Source organism: Sinocyclocheilus grahami, unplaced genomic scaffold (assembly GCF_001515645.1).
Source record: "Sinocyclocheilus grahami isolate Dianchi unplaced genomic scaffold, SAMN03320097.WGS_v1.1 scaffold5.1, whole genome shotgun sequence".
Lineage (NCBI taxonomy): Eukaryota > Metazoa > Chordata > Actinopteri > Cypriniformes > Cyprinidae > Sinocyclocheilus > Sinocyclocheilus grahami.
In genome coordinates this window covers 1,832,520-1,859,980 of record NW_015505184.1, presented here as the reverse complement: position 1 = coordinate 1,859,980, position 27,461 = coordinate 1,832,520, and the positions used below count along the sequence as shown (strand labels likewise).

The 27,461-nt window shown below is 36.7% G+C and overlaps 1 protein-coding gene across 1 annotated transcript in view; it reads left to right on the top strand.

The window, feature by feature from the left end:
- LOC107585890 (V-type proton ATPase subunit H-like) overlaps positions 1 to 27,461 on the top strand; it is a 66,485-nt gene that overhangs the window by 34,233 nt on the left and 4,791 nt on the right. The window contains exons 6-12 of the mRNA XM_016273073.1: positions 6,351 to 6,404; positions 7,397 to 7,494; positions 8,827 to 9,019; positions 14,536 to 14,714; positions 14,799 to 14,924; positions 17,321 to 17,422; positions 18,931 to 19,044. Coding sequence (XP_016128559.1) covers positions 6,351 to 6,404; positions 7,397 to 7,494; positions 8,827 to 9,019; positions 14,536 to 14,714; positions 14,799 to 14,924; positions 17,321 to 17,422; positions 18,931 to 19,044 — 866 coding nt within the window. The remainder of the gene's footprint in view (positions 1 to 6,350; positions 6,405 to 7,396; positions 7,495 to 8,826; positions 9,020 to 14,535; positions 14,715 to 14,798; positions 14,925 to 17,320; positions 17,423 to 18,930; positions 19,045 to 27,461) is intronic.

Sequence of the window (27,461 nt, the reverse complement as noted above, 5' to 3'; positions counted from 1 at the left end):
CAGATCTCTGTGTGGAGCACTGGCTGTTGTCAGACTCCTTGTGCAAACAAAAATAAAATCTCACTGGATTATTACAATTAATATAAAAAAAAAAATGAATGTTTGGAAATGTAAACTGATATTTCCTACTGACACACTACAGCAAACGATAGAAATAACTGACTTAAAACCATTTATTAGCTGGTGAAAATACTAGTACTAGAAAAATACTAGAAATGAATATGTTTAGTATACCACCCCTATTAGTCAAACATTTTTTATTTTATATATATATATATATATATATATTTTATACCCTCATTGGGGGCTGAGCCCCCCTAAAATGAAAATCCTAGAATCGCCCCTGGCCACCACTGTAGGTTTGGAACAGCATGGGTGTGAGTAAATGATGTTACAGTTTTTATTTTAAGATTTTTACATGAGATTTGAAGATAAAAAATATATAAAAACTATTTAAAAAAAAAATAGCTCATGCTGCACAGAAACGTATTTCTTGAAAAGCTCTTCACCTTATCTAAAACACATCTGCTTCTTGTGTCAGTCACAGAACATAACATACTGTATCTGGATCAGTGTTACCTCTGTGCCTTATGATGTAAATTTTCCTATACAATGAAACTTCAAAAGATGCCATCGCTTTCTTCTTGTTTTCAATCGTCCTCCTTTCACTGGAGTGTGAAAGGCAAACTCAGACATAAAAGGATTTGTGATGTGCCAAAGCACTGGCCGTGCGCTATGTTCCTTTAAAAATGTTTTGCCTTTAGGTTTTTGGGGGTTTAAATAGGTAGCCTTCATATTGAAGAAGGTTATTTGTGTGTTTTTTTTTTTACTTTAGTTACTATCAATAGCAGTTAAAGTAATGTTTGTTATATTGCTGAGTCCACATTGAAAATTTAAGATTCAAAGTCTAATTTTTATATATATTTTTTTGGCAAATGTAAAGCAAATAAATTAAGAAATATTTGATTGAATGCTATTTGTAGTTTATTTGTTTTAATGGGTTGAATATAAAATCTGGAAATATCAAAGGCATGATGAAGTAATCAATATTTCTATAATTTATATACTTTGTTTTACAATAAAATATCACCCAATTATTAGATTTGTGAAGAGTAAATTTTCTTGAAAGCCATAGTAATGTCCAACTTGTAAGCCAATCAGTTTTTGTCGATTTATTTTTTTATTATTATTTTTTTTTTTACTGAATAATTTTAATTGATTCACAAATTTCTCTGGATGATTCATAATCAAACTGATTTGAATGATTGTTTTATATTATATATGATATGATTATGACATAATTGGAAAGGTCATTGAAATGTCATGGTAAATAGCTAACAAAACAGGAAGACAGCTTCAGACTTTCTGAGCCCAGCTTGTGTGTAAAACACTTTGCTGCACCTGCACAGGAAGGAGTGAATTTGTATGTACTGTGTCACTCCTCGTATCCTACATGTACACAGTAGGGGGTCAAGATCTGCAGAGGCAGCCGTGTCAGGCCACTACTGCAACAGAGTGCATTATATAAAGGGCACAACAAGAAGAATAAACCGAGAAGTGCCTAGAGCACGATTTGATCCTGGATCCTCCTGACTCAGAATGAGCTGTGAGCTCTGCTGCAGCAGGCCAGCCACAGATACAGATTAAGAGATTCACTCAGGGTGCAGTGGTGCTAAGTGCACTGGGTTGAGTCATTTACAACCAGCACATGGGAACCAGGGGTCGACCTTACTTGTGACTTATTTGCTTTAAAAAAAATGTTTTTAAAAATGTGCCGGTTCTGCATGGTTTTCTAGAAGTTTTGTTTGTGTTACCTGCTTGGGAGAACTGGTGAAACAGCATCTTGAATTGCGTTTTTGTCTCTTTTTCTTTTGTTTCATGCCCCACAATACGTTTTTGGTGTAGATATGCACAATATATTTATGTCAAGCTAAGCCTGTCAGTGTACCAGGCGGGAAGTTATAAAGTAGCAAAAGATAAAAGCTGTTTTCCATGTATATCTGAGTTTTGTCCTAATCAGTCGCAGCAAAGGGCAGGATGTTTTGTCAGTCGCTAAGTTCCTGTATTTATAATATTGCATCCTACAGTGAAATCTAACTGGTCTAAAATTCTGCTCTTAACAGCTATACATAAAACATCAAATAGCTTCTAATTGGCTGTGATTGTGTCACATAACAGTAGTGTGTTTAGAGAACCTACTGTGTGGACAATAATATTGCTTGTTGTTTCGGTCACACCTGGTTAGAACACAGTATGAGTGTGTGTGTGTATGTTGTTGGATTTGAATGTATTCTTAATCGTAATTTTAGATAACTTTCAAACATATTTTGTCATTTCACAAGCCTGAACCGAAATCCATTTACATCAGAGTGCAAAAATGTGTTTTGTAAGGACATGTTTGTTGTAATGAACTTCCATTTACATGCAGTACCAATAACAGAACAAGTGTTTCGATTATATCAGAGATTTGAAGGCTGTGTCAACATTACAAAATCTTGTTTTCACTCATAGGCATCATTTACGGTGGTGCCACTTTTTTAAATATATATTTTACTCCACCATCATGCCATCAGCTCCAGGTGATTGTATTTCAATTAGGGATGTAACGATTCACTCAACTCACGATTCAATTCGATTCACAATTTATTTATTTTTTACAAAATGAGATTTAAGACAAATTATAAATTAAATGTGTTTTTTTTTTTATTGCTTGGACAAAATACTGTACGTTTCTTTGTGAATATGAAATATAACACTATAATAATATACAGTACTAATATAGCACTTGCATATTATTGCTCTTTTGTTGATTTTGATTGCTTCTATTGTCCTCATTTGTAAGTCACTTTGGATAAAAGCATCTGCTAAATAACAAAATTTAAATATAATGTAAAATGTAAATAACAAAACTAAAGTGAAATTCTAAAACAGCCCCTAATCAAATAAATAAGTACATTTTTCATCATAAAATCGATAAATCTCTTCATATACACAATAAGGCTTTGTCTGTGCTCTTTCCATTTAAAATTAGTGGCTACCACTGCATTTTAATCATGATGCAAACAAAGATGCTGCATACATGCAACATGAGCAGTTTTTAATCTAAATTAGATTGTATAATTTTGGAAATTTGAAGCAAAAACAGAATGGGTTGACTTCAGTTTTGTGAAACTATACATAAAAAATATCTGCATGAAACAGAAACAGCAGACGAGCTGAATGAGACACAGGTTCACTCTCTGCCAGCACTTAAAGTGTTTCCTTGTTTTCCGCTGTAAACAAAGCAGTGCTGCAGTTATGAACTTTATTATGCAATATATAAAAAAATACCATCTAAACTTTTCTAAAGACAGTAAGTTCCCCTCAGACATACATTCATATAAACTCCTACCCCTAATTGAATCTAATTGTCACATATTTAAATCGATTTTCAACCGGCTCGTGGTTAATCGTTACATCCCTAATTTCAATGCAAACAAATGTGTCTCCGTTCCTGATATACACTACTGTTAAAACTATTTGGATCGTAAGATTTCTTATAATTAATTTTAAAAAATGACATGGCGTGATCAGTTTTTAAAGTCTTATTGACCCTAAACTTACTGACCCTAAACTTATGAAAGTTACTATTTCATACTAGTTGTTTTATTATGGTTACAAAGATCAGCAGTGCTTTGGTCCTCTGCTAAATGAGAACACTACGTGTGTATGTGTTTATTCATACAGTCATGTCTAGCTTTTAGTGAATGCATATACTTAGAGATCACGTGATAAAAGTCCAGCTTTCATTTTCACTTCCCCTACAAATCACCTTACAGTAATAGGATGTTGCAGTTTGCATGCAATTTCATATTTTAGCCCTAAGGACCTCTGAATTAATGAACGTTGAAAATCATAAATAGAAAACCTCTCAAAGCATTTCATGTTTATTAGACCACTCAGAGTGCACTCCATAAATTTGTTTCATTGTAGCTAAGCTAAGCTGGCTGTGAATAAATGTTTTCAATGAATCTGGAAAAAATGCCGTCTATTATTCTATGCTGGAAATGACTATAAATACCAGTTTAATTATGTTGGGGTTTTCATTTTAAATGCTAATGCAAAAGTGTTGACTTTCGTGTCTTTACATCCAAATTGTGATTTAGCTCTTGTACCAAGCTTAAAGGGTTAGTTCACCCAGAAATGAAAATTAGCTTGTGTTTTACTCACCCTCGAGGCATCTTAGGTGTATATGACTTTCTTCTTTCAGACGAATCCAGTCGGAGTTATATTAAAAATTGTCCTGGCTATTCCAAGCTCTATCATTGCAGTCAGCGGGTGTTGCAGTTGAACAGTCCACAAGTCGTCAAATAAAGTGCGCGCATCCATAATAAAACTTGCCTCACACGGCTCCGGGGGGTGACTAAAGGCCTCCTGTAGCGAATCCATGTGTTTTTGTAAGAAATATATCCATATTTGAAACGTAATAAACACTTTTCTCTCACTTCCGGTATCTTTCATACGCGGAAGCCGTTCTGGCGAATGACGTAGTACGTAGGCGTTGCGTGATTAGTGACGAATGCGGAGAGAGAACAAAACAAAACGCTGGTCACGAATTAGAAGTACAAACTGAGGATTTTAAAAGAAATCCTTGAAAAAAATGTTGGAGGATTTCGATATAAACCAAGAGGAGACTGGTTTTCCTTTGCTAAAGTAAGGAAACTTTGCTTCCTTTGCTCCTGTAAACAAACTCGCGAGACTGGCGTATCTCAGCGCGCGCATATGTCATACGCCTTCCGCGAATGGCAGATACCGGAAGTGAGAGAAAAGTGTTTACTACGTTTGAAATATGGATATTTTTCTTACAAAACGCATGCATTCACTACAGGAGGCCTTTATTCACCCCCGGAGCCATGTGAGGCACGTTTAATTATGGATGCACGTGCTTTATTTGACGACTTGTGGACTGTTCAATTGCAACACCCGCTGACTGCAATGATAGAGCTTGGAATAGCCAGGACTAGGACTGGGCGATAAAATGGTATCGATATTTATCGACGGTACACCTTCTTCGATATCGATAGAAAATGTTTTCGATATAGCGCACGATATAGGCACGTACTATGAGTGAGGCAGACAGCACACACAAACACATGCTGAAATGAGTGCTGTGCCTGCCTGTGATGAGGAGATTGTGAATAAACAATGAATATTAGTCGAATTTAAAATAAACATTTGCATTTGAATGTTAGGTGTGCATCAGGGAGCGTCATCGAGAGCGAGATGCGGTGATGATGTAAGTGACGTTGTTGCATTTGAATGTTTTGTTAGTCTAGCCCACGAGACGCGCCGCTGCTGCGTTATTCACTCAAAATATTAGAGAAATATAGAAGCTCAATGCGGAGAAGATCTTGAATGGGTTAAAACTGAAACCAATCCATTCACACAGAACACATATTCAGTGCATTTTTTAGACGGACAATATGACTGCTGCACTCGCGTCACAAGAGATGTATAGAAAGCCATGCAAAGTTAAAAGAGTTTAAACTTTTAGAAAACACGTCATGAATTTGTGGAGGGTTTATTCCTTTTCACTGCGTCTCATATGTTTTTAAATGCAGTCTGTGTGAATGGTGCCTCAGCTCTTTGGATTAAGCAATGCATAAATACATGATGCTGTTTTGTTCTGTTGCGTTGACAATTTAAATGCTTATTTTGTTCATTGCGCCCTCCTGTGGCCTCGGGAATCAATTAGACTTATACAATAAAGACCTATTTAATCTGCATATAAAACATTAGAAATTAGATATTTGTTTAATTTTTATAGTGTTTGATTGTTAAAACAAAAAATATTAGTTTTTTGTCTCAATAAATTGTTAATTATAAATGCAGTGGTTAAATTAAAAAAATAATAATTCTATTGCTTTTTGTTTTAGAAAAAGGTAATAAAAAATGTCAATAATTATCGATAACGAACGATATGAAACATAATATCGTTGATACATTTTTTAGCTATATCGCCCAGCCCTAGCCAGGACCATTTTTAATATAACTCCGACTGGATTCGTCTGAAAGAAGAAAGTCATATACACCTAGGATGCTTCGAGGGTAAGTAAAACACAGTCACATTTTCATTTTTGGACGAACTAACCCTTTAAGCATTTCATTTTGCAGTGCAGCTGAGACTGAAATAAATTCAGGGCCACTCTCCCACAGAATTGTAGACGATTGTCTGTCATGAACAAGCCGTCTCACTCACACAGGAGTCATGTGCCTCTCATCATTGTCCAAGAATACCGCTCTAGTTCGCTGCAACAAGAGGCCCAAAATCACAGATTTTTTTCTTTCTATCTTTTTTTTTTTTTTGGTAGAAACTACATGGTACAGGTGCTGAACCTGGAACAGGGACCATCTCCCCCAGTGAAGTGAGTATGTCAGATGAAGGAGGCGGGTGTGCAACTGTGTGAACGAGCCTCCATCACCTTTCAGAGGCCGAGATTTTCACCCCTCTCTTTTTCGGGATGCGGCACACGCTGTTTCTTGTCCACTGCTTTTTTTCCCCATTCATATCCACTGTGAATCTTTTCTCTTTTTCCTACTGCTGCACTTCTCTAATACAACACCTTTTTTGTCTGTAAGCATTTTTATAAAGATTCTTTCCTCTCTTTCCAGTGGCTGTGGTCAAAATCCAATATTTTTTAAGATACTAGACTTGATAGATTGAAAGGACCACCAGAAGGCTTTTGTCTTGCACTATAGCAATCTTCCATTTCATTTCTTTTTGCGCTTTTTAGAGTTAATTTGAAAAGAATTTTTTTTTTTCCTTTCATCATATGTCGCGAGTCAAAATCTGCTGGCGCAATGCAAATTTTAATTCAATTTCCTCTCATGGCTCTTAAGACGTCTCCACTTCGCTATTGTTCATGACCTGTCTCCCTGTCTCTTCTATTCTCTGGACCATTCTGCTTTTATGCATATGGTGCTGATCTACAGCATCATCTTCCCCAGTTAATGACTGAGTCTGTTCTCTCCTCTCAGCCACATCTCCTCTAACATCTCTCTATGATTCACTCACTCTGTCCAGGTTTCAAGGCTGCTGCTTTGTGGGATTGTCTCTTTGATCCAGCATGTTACCCAAAAGGCGTTTTTTAAAAGTCAGAGCCGTAGTGCACGTGCATAACTGAATGCAGAATTACCAAGAATGTAAATGCTGCTTGAGCAGCCTAGTTTGATTGTGTTCCTTTGCTAGTACCTGAAAAGGATGGGTTTATTTCATGCATCCATTTCCCTGCTTATCTGAACTGTTCTGTTCTTCGTGTTCTGATCGTGTTGTCCTTTTGTGTTTGTGTTTGTGTGCATGTTGATTTGTGCGCGTGTGTGTGTCGTGTATGTGTATTTTTCCTTCTGACCCTCACAGAGCTCCCAGTACGTCCAGTGCGTCGCTGGTTGCCTGCAGCTCATGCTGAGAGTGAATGAATACAGATTCGCCTGGGTGGAGGCCGACGGAGTGAACTGGTAATACTCACTTTCGCACTAATATGTAGGTCATGTTTTGGGTAATATTGCACATAGTAAACAATACCTAAGCTCTCTTTGTGTTATGGTTATCTTGAAGTATTTGAGGATTTTGTAATTGTTATTTCCAGACCTGGAATTAATCATATTTGTAACAATATTGTATTAAATAATATTTAATATTAAATGTAATGTTTTAGATCATAGAAATGCACTTCAGTTTGGAGTAAGATTCTGACTTTAGAGAGAAGTCTCTTATGTTCACCAAAGATCAAAAATACAGTAAAAACAGTAATATTGAGAAATATTTTTGCAATTTTAAAATTAAAGGATTTTAGCAAATGGCTGCAATATAACAAAGAGTGAAAAATTTAAGGGGGTCTGAATACTTTCCGTACCCACTGTATTTAAAAATATTATTTATGTATTTTTTCTTCAGTGTCACATGGTCCTTCAGAAATCATTCTAATATGCTGATTTGGTCCTCAAGAAAACTTTCTTTTTATTATCAATGTTAAAAACATTCAAAAGAACAGCATTTATTTGAAATAGAAATCTTTTAGAATATTATAAATGTCTTTACTGCCACTTTTGTTGAGTTTAACGCATCCTTGCTAATAAACGTATTGATATCTTTAAAAAAAATCTTGAGATATACAGTATATGTACAGTATATATTATAAATAAAGTATAAATGATATGTAAAGAATAAATTATTTGTTTGATGTTTTATCATTTAGTTTTTATTTATCATTTAATTAAACATTAATTCAAATATTTAGTTGGCTAGGACTTGCTGTGTATTATTTTTAAAATCTGTAACCAGTAGTCTGGAAGAGTCATAGAATAGGCATGAAAATTGATTGGTCAAATGGAGTAGAAACCCTGTAACACGTTTATTTAAAAAAAAAAAAAATGTTAAGGTTGCAGCACACAATTAACAGTGTGCTCTACTCGCGCTCCTTTTGTGCTCCCCACCCCCTGCCGTATTAAAGAACAAATCGTGTAGAACAAGAAAGCATCTCTCATTGTCCTAGCAGGTTTTAGCCCTGTGATCATAAAAGTTATTTTGTTTTCTAGTGTACAGACAGAGTAAAAGACAGGATAATGAGGCTTCTCTGAAGATAATTTTCTTTTTCTTGCCTCAAGTAAAATTTCTTTCATGTAATGGTCTCATTATTCATCACAAAAATGTGGGCTCTCATTTTCCCCTCATCTCACCCATCAAACCATCAGGGCTAACTTTATGAAGAGCATCCTCTCAGCACACCATTAGGGGCGAGATGCCCTACTGTTTACTAACTTCGACTGTTCTGTCTGTCCATCTTTCAGCATCACGGCAGTGTTGAGCAATAAGTGTGGCTTCCAGCTGCAGTATCAGATGATCTTCTGCGTGTGGCTTCTGGCATTCAGCCCGCAACTCTGCGAACAGTTGCGGCGCTATAACGTGGTACCGGCGCTCTCCGACATCCTCCAAGAGTCTGTCAAAGAGAAGGTCACTCGCATAATCCTGGCTGCTTTCAGGGTATGTGTCATGAAACGAGTCTGCTTCAAAACGCACTCGTTAGCCACCCAGTCTCCTTTCCTGACTTTGTGAATGCAGTAGTGTCAAATTTTCTTTTTAAAATCAGCCTAATGCCTTTTCCGTTTAAAAAAATAATAAAAGCATTAAGCGATTGTCGGACCCTGTTTAGTAGGGCTTCTATTTCAGCCCCCCTAAAAATCTGTGATTGACTCAGCTGCAGTAAACTAATAGGTTATTTCACACTGAAGCCACCCCTGAATCCTCTCAGATACACACTCCTACTCCATCACTCAGCCGCCTGCTTTATATTAGTCAAATCACAGAATAATTTGCAATCAAATATGCCACTGTTACTAGTTCCAAAAATCTGAGAACACTAGCTAAAATGCTTCTATTATGCTTTTTTTTTTTTTTTTAAATGAATACACTTTTATTATTTTTTAATACATTCTTAAATGAATTGTTCACCTAATGGATCCTCTACAAGTGAATGGGTGCCGTCAGAATGAGAATTTAAACAGCTAATAAAAACATCACAAAAGTCCACAAGTAATGTAAGTGACCCACAAGCTACATATTTGTAAGAAACAAATACATCAAGACTTTTTTAAACCTTTTCTTCCAGCTAAAATATGAGTCCTCTATCCATAATATTGCTTCTCTGAAAAAGTCATCTCTCCTAAATCAAGAGAAAGGTTTCAGATTTTTCTAAACAAACACACAGCTTTTCACTTCACAAGACATTAATTGATGGACTAGAGTGGATTACTTGTGGATTATTGTGATTTTTTTTTTGACGGCACCCAAAATTTCTCCTAATCTATTGATGAAGAAACAACCTCATCTGCATCTTGGATGGCCTGAGGGTGAGTATATTTTTGGGTGAACTATTCCTTTAATATATTGTTTTGTTTTGCTGTTTTCATTTCTTAGTATTTCATTTAATTTTCCCCACATTTGCTTATTTAATTAGTGACCTAGAATGACCTTTTTTAAAATTAAACTTTTTATTCCAAATGTATTCAAATTCTTTATTTATTTACAGATCTTTATATGAATTCCAGATTTTTTCAGTGTGTTCTCAGACTTGTCAACCCCACTGAGCATCTACTGATGAACAATGCTGTTTTAATTGGTTTATTTAAAAAAAATGGTCATTAGAGCATAATTTGAACTGTTGTGACCTCTCGCACTTAAAACGTGAAACATTTTTTAAAACCACAGTATATTAAGACACTTGAAAGACACTTAACCCCAATTATGTACAAGGCACCACTGCTGCAATTAGAGTGCTTTAAGGAAATGGATTGCAACGCATCTGTTAAATGAAGATAAGTAAAGGCACCATATAAACATATCTATAAAAGTACTTAATGAGTGATCATTAAGTCTGATGCCAGACTATTTAACTGACTTTAGTTTTTTTGGTGTACAAATAATGAATGAAACCGTGCATGTGCTGAATCCATTACAGATGGATGGGTGTGTCTGTTTTCTCAGTTTTTTTTAGATCAGGGCATTGCTCAGCAGAAGGTGTCTTCTGCAAAGTCCATTAGCGGATCACTCACTCTTTTATTCTGAAAGGATTTAATTTACCCAGAGCTTTCATGATGAATATACTAAGAACCCCATTATTACCTTATTAAGGTTGCAGATTGACAAATGCGCTCATTTTAATCTCTTCCACACTCTAGCATCATCGCCCATTCAGTGCTTGGTTTTTAGAGACTAGAAATGGAAAAAAAAAACTCGTCACCCCCACATTGCCCTTCCTGCTCGTGTTGATCATTTGAATTAGGATATAGTGCTAGCCCAAATGTAGTCCTAAGGCATTTTATCTTCCGTTGGGCTTATTACTTTTCCACTGCCGGCGCATATTTGTTTAATACATAGCCGAGGCACAAAAACAGGCTGCTTGTTACTCTTATTCTGCATTTCATTTTCCTGCACATGGCGTTCATAGTGCAGGCTACATTTAATGTTCAAATTAGCCCTGAAAGCTGGGCTCTGTTGTTGGTATTAGAGTTGTGTAATGAATTCTTTGTCCATGTCGCTGACAGTATTGAATTAGAGTGCAGCACTTCATTCATCTCACCTGCTGAAGAGCTTATTAAGTTGTCCTGACCAGGTATTCTCTCTCTGTGCCTGTCCATGATTACATGGCTTCCATTTTGCAGCTATCAATGGATCTGCCTCTGCACATTTGCCATTATTTATGTTCCGCATTTGCACGCTCTTCCCCACTGTTATATATAGTATTACCTAAAGCAATGCTTTAAACACTCAGGATTGAAGATATTGGTCTGTAGTTTAGCCTAGTTGTGATTCTTTATCCATATTAATCAGCTGATTATTGTAGCTGATCATAGGTCTCTTTTTATTCTTATACAGCAAATATTCTTTATTCTTATTATGTAATCAGCTGCCCAGCTCTTTTCTTTCTGTTCTTGGTATAGAGATCTGATTTTACAGGAATGATGTCACTTGGTCTGCGTCAGTTCTTCATCTATCTATCTATCTGTTTGTCTGTCTGTCTATCGATCTGTCTATCGGTCTGTCTGTCTTTGTTGTTCTGACATTCTATCTAGCATTCTATTTAGCTGTCTATCGTTTTATCATTCTACAGTATCTAACAATCTGTCGCTCTATCATTTTCCAGTTCTCAATCTGAGTGTCTTTTTTAAATGCTGCTAAATAGAACATTATTTTGTGTATTTGGTGTAATGAAATGTGTTTGAGGTTTAAGGTTCAAAAAACACATTATTTTCTACATACTGTACATTATTGTTTCTCCTCTATGTCCCGCCTTTCTGAAACGCGTCGATTTTTACAAAGCTCATCGGTCTGAAAAAACAAGGTGTGCTCTGATTGGCCAGCTTTCCAGTGCGTTGTGATTGGCTGAATTCCTCAAGGGTGTGACGGAAATGTTACGTTCCTTACCATATTGTGATTCCTGCGGCAACCACATGTGATGACCCCAGGGCTTCGTCCACGGTGAAAACCGATCCGGCGATCGACAGTGCAAAGTTGAAGTATTTCCTCAGCGACCAGCAAGTATCAGCTATCTTACTCTTTTGGAAGTCCAAACAAAGTAGTTTTGCTTTCACAATGAAGCACACAGCGCCTTCACGGCATGGCGGCGGTGGCAACAATACTACAGCGAGAACAAAAGTTATGCCTTCTTTCTTTGCGTGAACATTTGGGCAGCGTTATGCAAATTTTCCCAGATAGTGACGTAGGTATGTGGGGGCGTGTTAGAACGAGCCGTTTTAGGTAGGCGTGGCTGACTCTTAATAAAGAATATCTCTTTGGATTTGAGACTTTAGTCTTTGCAACTTTACAGATCTTCTTTATGCACCAAGAGCTTGTAACACTCCAAAGAGAAAGGAAAAATTGAAATCGCATCATATGACCCCTTTAACAAGTTCATTTACTCATGCCAACGAACCACACTTACTGCTCATTCATCAATGTCTTATTTCCACGGAATGGGAAAGCAGTGTGTAAGTATGCATAGATGCAGAATGTCACAGAGGAAGGTGTAGGGCAGCACTGTGCTAACAATCCATCATCTTGTTTACTGCAGCTGTACATTGGGCTAATCAGATTTCTGACCCGTTCACCATGATTTATTATGTGTTGCAAAACAAGCATTATAAGGCCAGAAATTGTGTTACAAATGTATAAAGAAAGCTTCCTCTTTTGTGTCAAAGAATAGTCACATGGTATTGGGTGCATCTGGAAATGGATCTGATTAAGGTTGTCACTCGCTGTATATTGTAATGAGAAAGAGAATGAGAAAAGCTATGAAGCTTTTGTTTGGAATGGAGAAATGTGTCCCGACTACATAAAAAATGTATGTTAGTTTGCAGCAGGACTGCCAATACCAAGACCTGTCAGACTGTCTTACAGCAGTCCGCAATGAAACAACGTTAGACTGCTACAAATTAAAATGCCAGCACTGTTCATCGCCTCTTCAAAATGCATTACTATTGTAATTCAACACTGCAGCTATCTCTCTATTAGGAGTCTGTCACTGCCTCTTAATATGAACTCTTCTTTTGCAAGCTTACTTACTCCTCTTTTATATCTTTGCTGTCCTTCATACATTCAACACCATGACATCCTTCCGTCTGGACAGCTGAGCGTTCACTGACTCTAATTGTTCAATTTCGTCAGGGGCTTTATTGTATAATAATGTCACCATTCCGGTGATTAAAAGCTGCTTGGAAGCAATGAGATGCCTAATTATTACTTGGTTTCTACCTCACTAGCCTTAAATTGAAGTGTCTCCGTAACAGTGATTCAGGCCCATTCGAAATGAAATCTGGTTCTGTTTCATCAGTAATCAATACTTCACCTGTTTGAGAGCTCGTCTTCTTAGGCTGCTTGAGTGGAATGAAATTTATGTACCACCTTGAGTCTATCAACCTACAGTTAAACTTTATTAAACCAGCAGACATGAAAGGAAAATATGATTCATTTATTAATTTCCTTTCTTTTTTTATACATCTGAGCATTCTCATGTCCATTAACTGATGATATTTTTTAGAGTAGCAGCATGAGTTGATTTGATATTTCACCCAATTTGATCTAAGCTATTTAACTTGATGACTACCGGTAGCATCTGGCAGAACAACTTGAGAGGAATTTTCCAGTAAGGCCAGAAAGGGCATGTTTTCAAGACTTGTAGGACAGTTTTCAAAGAGCAACACCTAATTTAGTACAGCTAAGAGCAAAGGGTTTTAAAAAGGAAGCCAAAGCTTATGTTTGCATTTCCTGCCAAATGAGCCATGTCCATTAAGACCGTAATGAATTCTGAGAAATAAAAGCACTCTTATTCAAATATGGCATGTTCATTTCCTCTTCAAGTCACATTGCTCAGTGCAGGGGTTCTTTTTTTTTTTGGTTGTCGAAAGGGGCCGTGTCAAATGGGTACAGGTAAAACATCTTTTCTCACACTATGTGCTTGAACAAAGCTTTCCTTAAGAGTAGAAATGGTGAATGCATATTTAAAATTTAAAGCACTGACTTTATCTTTACAACAGTCTCGACAATTCAAATAGTAATTTTTTCCAATGCTGTGCAGTATCTTTCTTGCTGGAAAATAGTCTTGAATTTACTGAATCATTCGACTGCAAAAGGCAAGGACAGGACTTTAAGATCCAAATGAGCTATTCAACCACTGTTGACCTAAAATTTAAAAGTTCTTCGAAGATATATTTGAAAATATATCATCTTTATTACTATACACCATGGTAACATGGTATCCACCTTCAAATGAAAATGGTTGTTATAATTTAAATGTTGTGACGGATATCTATTTCTGAATTACTGCACTACGTATATCACAATGTATATTTGAAATAAAGTAATGTTTAAATATGATTGATTTCATTATAGACATCCAATTAAATTGTGCTTGGATTATTTTCAATACTCTTAGTACTTGTTATCCACTTGAATTTGTCTACAGTAACACCATTAACATGTTTGATGTTTGTTCTTTGCTGAAGAACCTGCTAGAGAAGTCCGCTGAGAGAGAGACCCGTCAGGAGTACGCTCTTGCCATGATCCAGTGCAAAGTGCTCAAACAGCTGGAGAACCTGGACCAGCAGAAATATGATGATGAGGACATCACTGATGACATCAAGTTCCTCCTGGAAAGACTGGGCGAGAGTGTTCAGGATCTCAGGTAAAGCCCACATACTCTCTCAACATGTTTTCAACAGGTTGCTTTTTCCTCATGTTTATACTGCTTTCCTTCTTCCTCTTGCAGTTCTTTTGATGAGTACAGCTCTGAGCTGAAGTCTGGCCGTCTGGAGTGGAGTCCAGTGCACAAATCAGAGAAGTTCTGGAGGGAAAACGCAGTTCGCCTGAACGAGAAGAACTACGAGCTGCTGAAGTAAGAAGCATCTGGTGTTAGGATTAGGGCTGACCAGTGGGTTGTTGTATAACTTGCTGCAGTGTCAACCAGTGGATAGTGACACTGGCATTTAAAATGCAACATTATTCTCAAATGCGCTATAACTGGTAATAAAGAGGGAAAGATCACTTGCCATTTAGCATCTACAGCGTTCAGTCACACCAAATCATAGAAAATCACATTTATTGTCTGAGTTTTGAATTTGAGATTGAAGCTGAAATTTGATAAAAAATAACAAAACAGCCAAGTATTTTTTGTCTTTCTCCACAAATGCTTAATTGTGACTTCCACTCCAGCTGACTGTCACATATAATTTAACGGTTTAATTACCGGTTGAGTGACAATTGTTAACAAGTGGCCAATCATAATTTACAGTTGTAGTGATCCATTTTATAATATTTGCTTAACTGATAGTTTTTATTTATTTTTTTTACAGACAAATACACCGGTCTTGTCCTGTTAAAAAAAGAAGCACATTTACTTAAAGCACAAACTTGTATAAGATATTAAGACTTGTTTTCAAAATGTTGTCAATTTATGGTTGACAGAAAAATCTGTTTGCCAGTTTACTCCAAGAAAACTTAATTCAAGATACAGTGGCTGCAAAAAAATATTTGAGTGCTTGTGATTTCTCCATTTCCCTCTCTGTTCCCACCATTATTTCTAGCGCTCTCTGTACTCTCCTCTTCATAAAACAGTAACAAAGGCCATAAATAAAAAAGAAAAAAAGATGATTAAGAATATTGTAATGTGAATGTGGCTGCTTTAAAACATACATGCTGTGTGAATTGATATCATTCACACGTGTGAACAGTCATAATGAATGTTTTCAGTTCTCCCTGCTTTTAGAATAAAAAGCTGTAAGCAGGGGTCAAGTGTTCAGAGAGGGACTGAAATGATTTTTGCAGTATTGAGCAAATGGGTAAATTAGTGTTTTGAACCTACGCTACTGTTTTTACACAAGTTGTTTTTACTGTATGAAATCACATTGTTCCTCTCCTCCCTCTCTCGCACAAGTTGAAAGCAAAGCCAAGTATCAGTGGTTGAAACTCTCCTTTTCATTCTCTCTCAGTAGTTTAATCATGCGTCAGCTCGACCCTTTTGACAGCTCCGTTTAAATCCTAATCTACTCGTCTCATTCCTCTCAGCACAAGGCTCCATTTCAGCCCTCAGCTATTTGTGTTTTACTTCAGTTCGTCTCTCTTTTTTTCCTTCCATCTCTTGCTCTCAGTGTGCAGGTGATTTGTAGCACTTGAAGCCTCTCTCTCCATTCTGCACGATTGTTATAATTTCACGCTTTCATGCAATAGAGACCCGTCTCATACTTGACATTGTTTTTGAGCAGAAATAGATTGAAACTATATTCCCCAGAGCAACAAGCTTCTTGCTCACTACAAAGTAATTTTCTTAAGCAGTATTTTTGTTGAAAATATCTCAACATCCATCAAAAATACTTGAGAAGATGTGTTTTCAATAATATATGATGAATTACAAAGCATAAATCTCACAGAATGTATATTTCTATTCAGCAAGGATGCATTAAAATCAGCATATGTGACCCCGGACCACAAAACCAGTCATAAGGGTCAATTTTTTTAAATTGAGATTTATACATCATCTGAAAGCTGAATAAATAAGCTTTCCATTGATGTATGGTATAAAGTTGTCCAAATTAAGTCCTTAGCAACACATATTACTAATCAAAAATTAACTTTTGATATATTTACGGTAGGAAATTTACAAAATATCTTAATGGAACAGGATCTTTACTTAATATCGTAATGATTTTTGGCACAAAATAAATAATTTTGACCAAAAAAATATATTGTTGATTATTGCTACAAATATACCCATGAAGAATGATTTCTGTAGGATCATGTGACACTGAAGACTGAAAAATGTCTGCTGAAAATTCAGCTTTGCATCACAGGAGTAAATTACATTTTAAAATATATTTAAAAAGAAAACAGTTATTTTAAATTGTAATATTTCAAAATACTATGTTTTTACTGATCAACTCACTTCTTTCAAAAACAATGAAAAAAATATAAAGTTTTTTGGGCCCACTGTATATTTTCTGAAAACGAGCCATTATTCTTTTCTATTAAATGTATCTGGTTGATGTTTAAATCTTTTTATTCGAAAACAAGGCAAAAATACTGTTTAAGGAAACCTTTTTTTGCAGTTTTCCCATATTTGTTTCTTACTGAGCTAACAGAACCTTTAATGTTTTCCTGGACTGTGGTAGACACCGCATCTCCAGCTGTACAGTACCCTGGGATATATTTGCTCAGCGTGGGTTTAGTGTTGCCCTGGAGGTGTTACTGATTGCTTTTGGGGACCTGAAATGATTGTGTGTTTGTGCTTCCTGCCAGGATACTGACCAGGTTGTTGGAAGTGTCTGATGACCCTCAGGTTATTGCCGTTGCAGCTCACGACGTGGGGGAATACGTGAGACATTACCCTCGCGGCAAGAGGTGAGCGAGTGTCCTTCATCCTTCATCCATAAATGACCATCTCTCCGACTCTGCGGCCGTTTCTCAGTACCCAAATATCCTGTAGCTCTGTGCGATTATAGTGCTGAAAATCACCCAGGTTAGAGTTATTACCATCTGTGGCAACTGCTTGCATGCGATGATATCAGTGTCAATTTACACTTACATCACTTCAAAGAGAGCAGCATACTAACTCGTCCAGGCTGACCTATTGCAAGAAATTGCCCAAGCTTGCCATTTATATTGTCGGCACGTAGCATTCATGATCGGCCAATCAATTTTAGACTTAAGAACGCTATATATAGTTTTCCTCTAAAAGTAGAGAGATCCCTCAATCGTGTCCAACTCCGCTGTGAGTGGCTAATACCCTCTCTAATCCAGACCATCCTCCCCCTGAGGTCAGCCACTCACAACGCACAGTCTCGCTTTCCTCTTCAGAACGCCCCCCATCGTTCAAAGAAACTACGCTGAATCTATAGGGACTCATTGGTTTCATCAACCCTGCTCACCCTGGAATTAGACCACTCCAGAACAAATTAGCTTCTGCAGGTGAGCAGATGTCCAAAAGAATTGCATTCAGTTCCGACAAGTGCAGAGATATTGCTATCTATCTGTCCTTCTGTCGTTCTATCTGTCTGTCTGTCTGTATCTATAGTATAAATCCCACAGACGGTCCTCAAGTGGGAGCATAATGGTTTTGTCAATAATATTTCTTACAGAAGGCAGCATTTTTCTACCGTGAGCATTTCAGATCAAGTTCAAAATGACTTTAAATGGAAAATTGTAAGTGCCATTGAGCAGTTCTTAGAAAGCGCTGTTAGATAAGAGAGTCTGATTATGGAACCTTATAAAAATGCAGCTCGGTATTTGTGGATGCTTTAATAACAGCTCTAATAATTTCATTTATTTCAAAAGGATTCATTTGTTGACACTTTCCCTCTGAATATTTCTAGCTGCATCAACGAATCAAGTCCAAATTGACTGTGTGAAATTTAACATATTGTGGTGTAACAAATATGATTTTAATGGGTTTTTTTTATTACATTATCAAATATAAAATTTCCTAAAATGTTAATTTATGAATTGTTAATTCTCATTTATGTATTCATGTATGTATTTATTTACTTGCATACAACTTTCTTAAAATGGCATCCTAGCATGGCAGTGGCAAGTTTTGCAAGAATGTTTTCCGTCACATTTTTTTAAATTTTTTTAGAAAATGTCACATTCACATTTTGTCACATTTTCTTTGGAAATGTTTTTATTTAAAGATAAGGACTATTTGAGCTGATGAAGGCTTTTTGAGCTTTGTGATTTTGTTGCACTGAAATGCCTTTTTATTTTAATGATTGGAATTGCCCAAAATAATTCAGCTGTTGTTCTCGGTTATTCCCAGAGTTAAATTGAAAGGCATAGAGGCCCTGTGTTATTACCCATCTTGCAGAACATAATAATCTGGAACTGCATCTCTCTGCTTCTCTGTCCTTTAGGGTGATCGAACAGCTGGGTGGTAAACAACTAGTGATGAACCACATGCATCATGAAGACCAGCTTGTCCGCTACAATGCCCTGCTGGCTGTTCAGAAGCTCATGGTGCATAACTGGTACGTTTAACTTCATATGCATTAATGAATTTAAAGGGGTCATATGACGTTGCTAAAAAGAACATTATTTTGTGTATTTGGTGTGATGAAATGTGTTTATGCGGTTTAAGGTTTAAAAAACACATTATTTTCCACATACTGTACATCATTTTTGCTCCTCTATGCCCCGCCTTTCTGAAAAGCGTAGATTTTTACAAAGCTCATAATTTTGAAAAGTGAGGTGTGCTCTGATTGGCCAGCTATCCAGTGCGTTGTGATTGGCCAAATGCCTCAAGCATGTGACGGAAATGTTACAGCCCTTACCATACTGTGATGCCGTGTCCCGGAGCGATGAGACAAAAACATTAAAACCCATTATAAACTAGGCATTTGTAGCATCCAGTGGGGACATAATTACGGATTGTAATGACTTATTAGGGGTTGAACGACTTCTGATTTTTTGGAGTCGACTTTTATGTGATGAAAGTCGAGTCGAAGTCGACTAGTCGCTGATGACGTCATTAATGAACAAATAAGTCTGGAGCTGTGATAAACACCTTGTGCACAGCTATGGCATGTGACACAGAGCTGCCCACACGGCTATTGCTCCTATAACCGCTTTTTTATCAGTTATTTTGTATCTGGGTCGTTATATTTCTCACAGATTTCTGCTCATTCTAAATCAGATACAGATAAAGTAACACAGTAAAGAGTACATTAATAAGAATGCATTAGTGAGAGCGATTGCGTGTAAGAATTAATTCTACCTGGCAGCGTCTCTCTACTAATAGTGAAGCACTGGAATTTAGTTAAGAAATATTCTCCCGTTCAATTTCGAGCATCCAGTAATATAATCACACATGTCTTGTGGAGCGCTTTCAGAGTATGCATTTATTTGTCATTTGAAATGTTTGGAAACTGAGTGTAAATGTGGAAGTCCTTCAAAGATTTTTTTATTCTGTTGCGCCCTCTATAGGACCAGCGACTAGTCGATGTCAAGCTTAAAGCGTCATGGCAGAGCATTGAAGTCGATTAGTCGGTGCAACCCCTATGACTTATACTGTCTTTTTACGCGTTGCGTTTGTATCGAGCCACGTAAACATAAAACCATGTCTGCATTTGTGATCGGAGAAACGGCAAACAACAAGTGCTACTCTACACTGCTCAAAACTCACGTTTGAATCATCAGTGGCAAATCCTTTAAATATGAAAACGGACTTACAGGCTGCGAGTCAGCATTATTTGTCAGAACACCGGCATTGTAGGCTACTCTCCCAGGAAACAGTCCTCTTCCTCTGTAAAATGCATTGCACACATCTGAATATTTAGTTTGAACTGTTCTGGAACAGTGTTGTAAATACAACTTAACCACTGATTTCTAGTTTTGTCCTCTTTTGGAAGGCCAAACAAAGTAGTTTCGCTTTCATAACGAAACACACAGCATGGCGGTGGCGGCAGCAACAATAGTACAGTGAGAATCAAAGTTATGCCTTCTTTCTTTGCGTGAAAATTTGGGCGGTGTTATGCAAATCTTCCCACACAGTGAAGTAGACATGTGGGGGCGTGTTTAAACTAGGTGTTTTAGGAGGGTGTGGACAAATCTTAACTTTTATAAAGAATATCTCTTTGGGTTTGAGACTTTAGTCTTTGCAACTTTAGGGATCTTATCTATTCACGAACAGCTTGTAACACTCCAAAGAGAAAGGAAAACTTGAAATCGCATCATATGACCCCTTTAAAATTTATGTTCAGCGTTTATTTATTGCATGTTGCCATTATTTATTTATTTATAGGATATTCCCACAAAACTTTTGATCTCTTTAACCTAACATCTTCACAGCAGTTCTGATTGTTGTATTTATTCCTCAAGCAAAACAGCCCCAGTGTTTGTGCCTGATGCAACATTTCCCTCAATAATGACCTGGAATAGAGCTTTCTCCTAATCTCTCTTTGCCACGCAGTAGTCATTTTCTCACTTCAGCATTGCATAATATAATGCATTATTCAGTGGACCATTGTGTCTTTTCAGCATTAGTTGATCTTTGATTAAAACCCAGGGCACAGAATAAGTAGAAAAAAAACATGATTAACTTCTCCAAGCATGTTCGATGTGTTTGTCAGAGCGACAAACTGTTGAATCAAGGCTGACGAGGCACTGGCTCAGGTTCAGGTAGAACAAACACCTACCTGAAACTTATTTTTGTGTCTGCATTCATCCTTAGGAGCTTCAGATTACTCTTTAAACAGGGATGATAAACCTCAAAGGCCCCGGCACACAGCATGCGTGTTTAGAGCACAATAGACGTCTACTGGTGTACATTCAGTGGTGTCATGAAGAGTAATTGTTCGCTGTCAGCGTTTCATTACAGTGGCTTTAAATCAGCCTTCAAATTGAAAGTTTAGCGCCAGATTGAGCAGAATACAAGTCGCTTTAAATGCTGCCTGAGTGGTATAGTTCACTCCTGCAAAGGGAGAATGCGCTCCATAAAGTTCCGACTCTGACTCCATCTCCGAATAATTCATCTTTATCATCGGCCACACTGCAGGAGATAGAAATTTATGGAGGCCGATGCTCAGGGAAGAATATATATATTTATATATATATATTATATATGAGATCATTTCAACAGCTCTTTCATTTCCTTGCTTAGAAACTGTTCCGTCTGCTAATTCTGACTCAGTGGATCGTGGCAATTATTAGCCATTAGCTAAATGGCTCACATGTAATTTTCAGGTTTAATTGTGCATAAATTTGAAGCGGTTTGACGTAAGGCTTTGCATGTCACCACCAAAAAGAAGGATTAAAAAGCAAGCAGAGCAGTAAGTTTTGATTGTTCTTGGGAATAATGTAATGGTTGCATCTTGGTTCAAGCCTCTCAGATACAGACCCAGAGTTAAAAGGGAACTATTAAAAATGGCAATTGGGCTGAAGAGGCAGAGAGTGCATGTATTATATGAAAATCTGAAGGGAGGTGAAGGCCAACTCTTATTTGTATTCTTAATTGGAGGAGGAAATTACAGGGGATGTAATAACCGTATGATTGAGTTAAGATTTGGTGACCGTGGTTTTCAAGTTTCTCTTAAGAAGAGCCATAAAAGGCCTTTCACAGCCTCTTCTCAAACGCCATCTTTGCAATCCAGTTGCATCCACGACTGCCATTTCCTTTTGCTGTACTCTTCTCGAGAGATTTTTTATATTGGAGAGGTATGTCTACTGTTATCTAGCATGGTTTTGATATGTTTCATAGAGGAACATCTAGCTTCCATGGCATTTTTTTGATGTAGAGCTTTTTATACTCCGAGTTGGATACAGAAAATAACTAAAAAAAAAAAAAAAAGCATGTGTGCGTATGGTTTATTTTCCCCTTGAGAGATGTGGTGCTGCCATCACACTATGGCTGTTACTTTTTTCCCATTCTCACTCCATAGAGACTGTTTGGTGTCATGGCAACAGCCGGAGGAGAAGATGTTGTAGTTGGCACAGTTCTAGATGGCCAACTTTGCACGCTGTTAGCTTATTGTATCTGTACCATCTGGGTTAACCCCTGGAGTTGTGCCGCTGTGCGTGTGTAGAAATTCAGCCAGCGGCTCCGCAGTCTTGAGATGTTGGATGACACCGTGTTTAATCAATTTTTTTTTTCATGTTTGTTTTGCACAAGCCTTTACGCACTTAAGGACTTCATCTGCGGTCTGTCTGATGCAGCTTAGCATGAAATCACTCAGATGTGCTTCGCTGTTATGAAACTTAATTTTATTCGGAAATGAAGTCCTAAATGGAATAACAGAAAAATTAAGTTCACTGCAAAACAAGACCAAAGATGATTACACCTTTGCTATGTTATGTGCATCATATCTTTATCATTTAGAAATAATTTATACAGTAAATGTGGAAAAATCTGAAGAGAAAATGTGTAGACATCCAGGTTTAAGACATTATATTATTTTATAACAGACACACACTATCAAGATAGATGTGGAGAAATGTAAAATAAAATGGCATAGACATTCAAATTCAAGACATTATATTACATGCCCTTTTTAAAATGCCCATTTTCAGTTTGAGTATATTTATTATATTTTATAATGTTAATTTCTCTGATGACAATATTTTCAGCAGCCATTACTCCAGTCTTCAATGTCACATGATCCTTCAGAAATCAGTCTAATATGCTGATTTGGTACACAAAAAACTAAATTATTAATTCAAATTTTAACAAATATTAATAAAAATATTAATTCTAATATTTGTGACTCTGGACCACAAAACCAGTCATTAGTAGCACGGGTATATTTGTAGCAATAGCCAACAATACATTGTATGGGTCAAAATTATAGATTTTTCTTTTGTCAAAAATGATTAGGATATTAAGTCTATAGTAAGTAATCTTGTTCCATGAAGATATTTTGTAAATTTCTTACCAAAAATATATCAAAACTTAATTTTTGATTAGTAATATGCATTGCTAAGAACGTCATTTGGACAACTTTAAAAGGAGATTTTATCAGTATTTTGATTTTTTTTTGCACCCTCAGATTACAGATTTTCAAATAGTTGTATCTCAGCCATATATTGTTCTATTCTAACAAACCATGCATCAATGGAAAGCTTATTTGTTCAGCTTTCAGATGATGTATAAATCTCAATTTTTTGAAAAATTGACCCTTATGACTGGTTTTGTGGTCCAGGGTCACATATTGTTTATCCAGCTGGGCTCAGGCATCTTGTCCAAAACTTGTACAGACAGTATACTGTACAAACAGGCTTTAAAGGTGCATGTAAATGTAAAACCTGTCACTCATTTAGTGTAACCTTAAAATCATGATTGAAAAATTCTGTTAGAATCTGAAAATTTAAAAGAGATTACATTAGCAAATTTGCTGTAATAACTAAACTGGCACATTTACAGGAACATTTAATAATGTGCTCTGGCCCTTTAATTCCAAATGGAATAAAGTATGCTTAGATATTTATTAATATTTATTTTAGTACTATTTCTAAAGACTTTATAATATTCCTTAACTTTCATTATGAGACAGTGGTGCCTTGCCTTGAGAATTCAGTATTACCGTTTCTTGAACTCAGGAACTCTTAAATTGGATAATTCTAGAAGCTCCAGTCCACAGAGTAATAGAGCATTCATTTGAATCCTCTTAGTCATTAAAGTCTCAGACAGCTGAGGACGCAGGTAGATTGTTAATCAGCTCTTCAGATTTGAATTTTATTTTGTAAAAATGCAGTGTTGTTGATGCCTAGTAGCCAAAGCAGAGTCGTCTCTTTCTTTTCAGCTTTCAAAATCAGCCACAGCTCTTCAAACACAAGGTCGTCATGGGTCATAGTCGTTTTTACCACAGGTTGAATGAATAAGGCCACAGACATAGTCAAGCGTCTCATAAGCCACACTCAGAGGATGAGTCTACCGGCTCTTGATGTATATTCGGGATGAATGAGGATGAAAACTTGCCTTTGGCTGGTTTGCTAACTGTTTTTGCTGTTTGTTATAACACCTTGACATTGAAAAAATCTGCGTCCCGTTTGTTCTGGAGGACTGTGTTTGTGTGATTTTTGTTCGTTGCCATTCAGTCTAAAATTCTGAGATCACACTGAAGATCTAAGATACAAAGTCTATTTTAAACCTGGGAGAACTTAACTAAATTATGCCTCAGACATGACTCGTAGTGCTTTTTGGTAGGTAATGAAAATAGATTTCAGTATAATGATTCATTTGTGAGGTAATGTGTTTTTCTGCATACCCATTCTAGACTGCATTAAAATTTCTAAATTTTTTTTATTTTGTTATTCATAAGGTTAGGGGCCATTTTACCCTTTAAAATGAAGACCTTTATGAAAGTTTTCATAGGCCATTTTAATATACGAATGTCATCTACTGCTGATCTTTATATTAGCTTGAAGCTTTACTTCAATTAGCACAAAGCAGTGCAACTAATCTGACATTAATATTCAATTAACAATGTTCCACAGACAGACTTTATGTCCAAAGCAAAGCTCTATCATTTTGTGAACTTATGGTGCCTAAATTCAACATTAAGTACATCAGATTTCAGGCACTTTTCTCTTCAACTGGGATTTCTAACATTTTTATCAGCCAAAATGTTCTTGAAGTACCCCTGAGATTCTAAGTTAAAATTTTTGATAATTTAACAATGCTTTCATGCTTATGGTTCTTTTATGCCAGTTAATGGTCTCTGACATTCAGATAAACATTTTGCTTCAATAAACTCCTAATTTGCTGCTTATTAGTAGTTAGTAAGGTAGTTGCTAAGTTTAGGTATTTGGCAGGATAAGGAATGTTAAATATGGTTCTGTCAGGACCACTATCGTCAAAATGATAGATACTTAGCATAAAGTTTGGTTTGGAGGTATGGTTTTGTTCTGGGCAAAAAACCTCCCTGCCCATCCATGCAGCCTGTCATGAATGAGCAGGGAGAGCAGCAATAATAACCCCCCCAGGGTTAACAGAACAGAACAAGGCAGATATCATTAATGTACTCAATGATATTTACCAAGCTCAGCAAGTGAGAAACCAGAGGAAAACGACTGTAGTTACCAGGAATGTTTTTTTTTATTAATTTTTTTTTTATATATAAAGGCACTGCTTGTACTTGCTTAGAATAATTGGACTATATTAAAATCCCTTGTGTCCATTTGAGCGCTCAGTCGTAACCTTCCAATCACCACCGATATATGAACATAGCTTGATCTCAGCCAGTTCATTTCACCCTAATTTCTCATGCTCATATGCTCACATTACTCAGCGTGAGCACATATTCAAGCGGATCAGAAATTATGAATCTCTAATAAGTGGCAGTCCAGCAGGGGAAGCATACACTGTGGAAATACTTCGAATGACTGTCATTGATATTACATTCTTATATGTATAGAAGCCATTAGGAGCGATAAAGCATGCTTCTGATGCAGCTGAAATCAACCGCACACTCACACAGCTAATGAAACATCAACCTTAGAAATAAACAACCGTAACATTGAGATTATGCCGCTGAATACCGTAAACCCCAGTTGAAATGCATACACGAGAATGCTTGTTTTATTTAAACTTGTTCTCATGGCCTGAACTATCGGCGTGTCCTCAGAGCGATTACATGCTCTAGACTACGTGTTGCTCCAGCTGTATGAACACAGATGCGTAAATGCTGCTGCAAATATGCTTTTTTCAATTAGCAGACCAGGTAATATACACAGAGATATGGATTAAAACAGCATTCACTTATCTTAGATGTGGATTTCAGATGTTCTGAAACACGCTGCAACAGTTTGATTTGCGACCAGCAATGCTTAATTTGCTCCGAAGCAAGCTAAAAAGCTGCTGAATAATACTGAATACAGCTTATATAGGAATGCCGCGATAGGTGTCGTATTCCTATAGGTAGATGTGATCAGCTGAGAATCAGCTGATGCAAGCTTGACTCACGTGACCTGCCAGAACTAACGCTAAAAATTAATTTTTGCTTAGGGCCTGTATGCATTTTAAAATGGACCTGTGATACAAATGGGTCACAATACTTGGCCACACGTCACTTCACTTCACTTACTTTCAAATGCCATTTTTAATTTGTGAAAATTAAATGACCAGATGACCTTCTTTAAAGTTAATTCAGAACAAGTTTTGTCATTCTGAACATAATGCACAACTCTTATTATTGCTAACATTTAAAGTCAGATATTGGCCAGACAATATTGGCATATACAAGTGAAACAAGTTGGCATGGCAACCAGTAGATTGGGATTGTTGACAACCATCTGAACAGATGGATGTGGCTGAGATAATAATATGAAAAATACTTTTGCAACAGGCATTCATCCATGTGCCAAGGGTCCACAAAAACTATTCCTCACTATCCATCTCAAATCTCTCACCCTCTATTAAGGTCAGACACCTGCATTTGAGAAGACATCAATCACTGGGAGTGTAAAAACAGTCAATTACAGCCTGCCATTAGTGTCGTTCATTAAAGAAGCATTCAATATCCACTCCTGAGTGAGTAATAATGCATCTGCTGTTAATGCGTGCACACACTCTGTGATTATCTCTCTAAGTGCCATTTATTCAGTCTGGCCTGAAAGCCACCTACCTTTTACATCCATCAAGTAATTAAAGATTAAACAACATGATCAGAATACTGAACTAGAGGCTTTAATCGAAGAGGTAAATGTGAAAAGCACGCCAGGCCCCATATTTAGGACACCTTACCAGACCAGTTTCCCATTGGTTGAAATTGGAAAGGGGCTATATACTTGAATAGAAATGATAGACAGAATTTTTTTTAAAAACTCTACTTAAATCAAGCTTGGCTCGGCCTTGGTGCTAGGATCCATTTGGAATTAGCCATGGAGGCTTGAGATGCATAAGAAATTAGTCTTACACACATGAGCATTTTAAGGACAAAAACCTAAAAAAAAA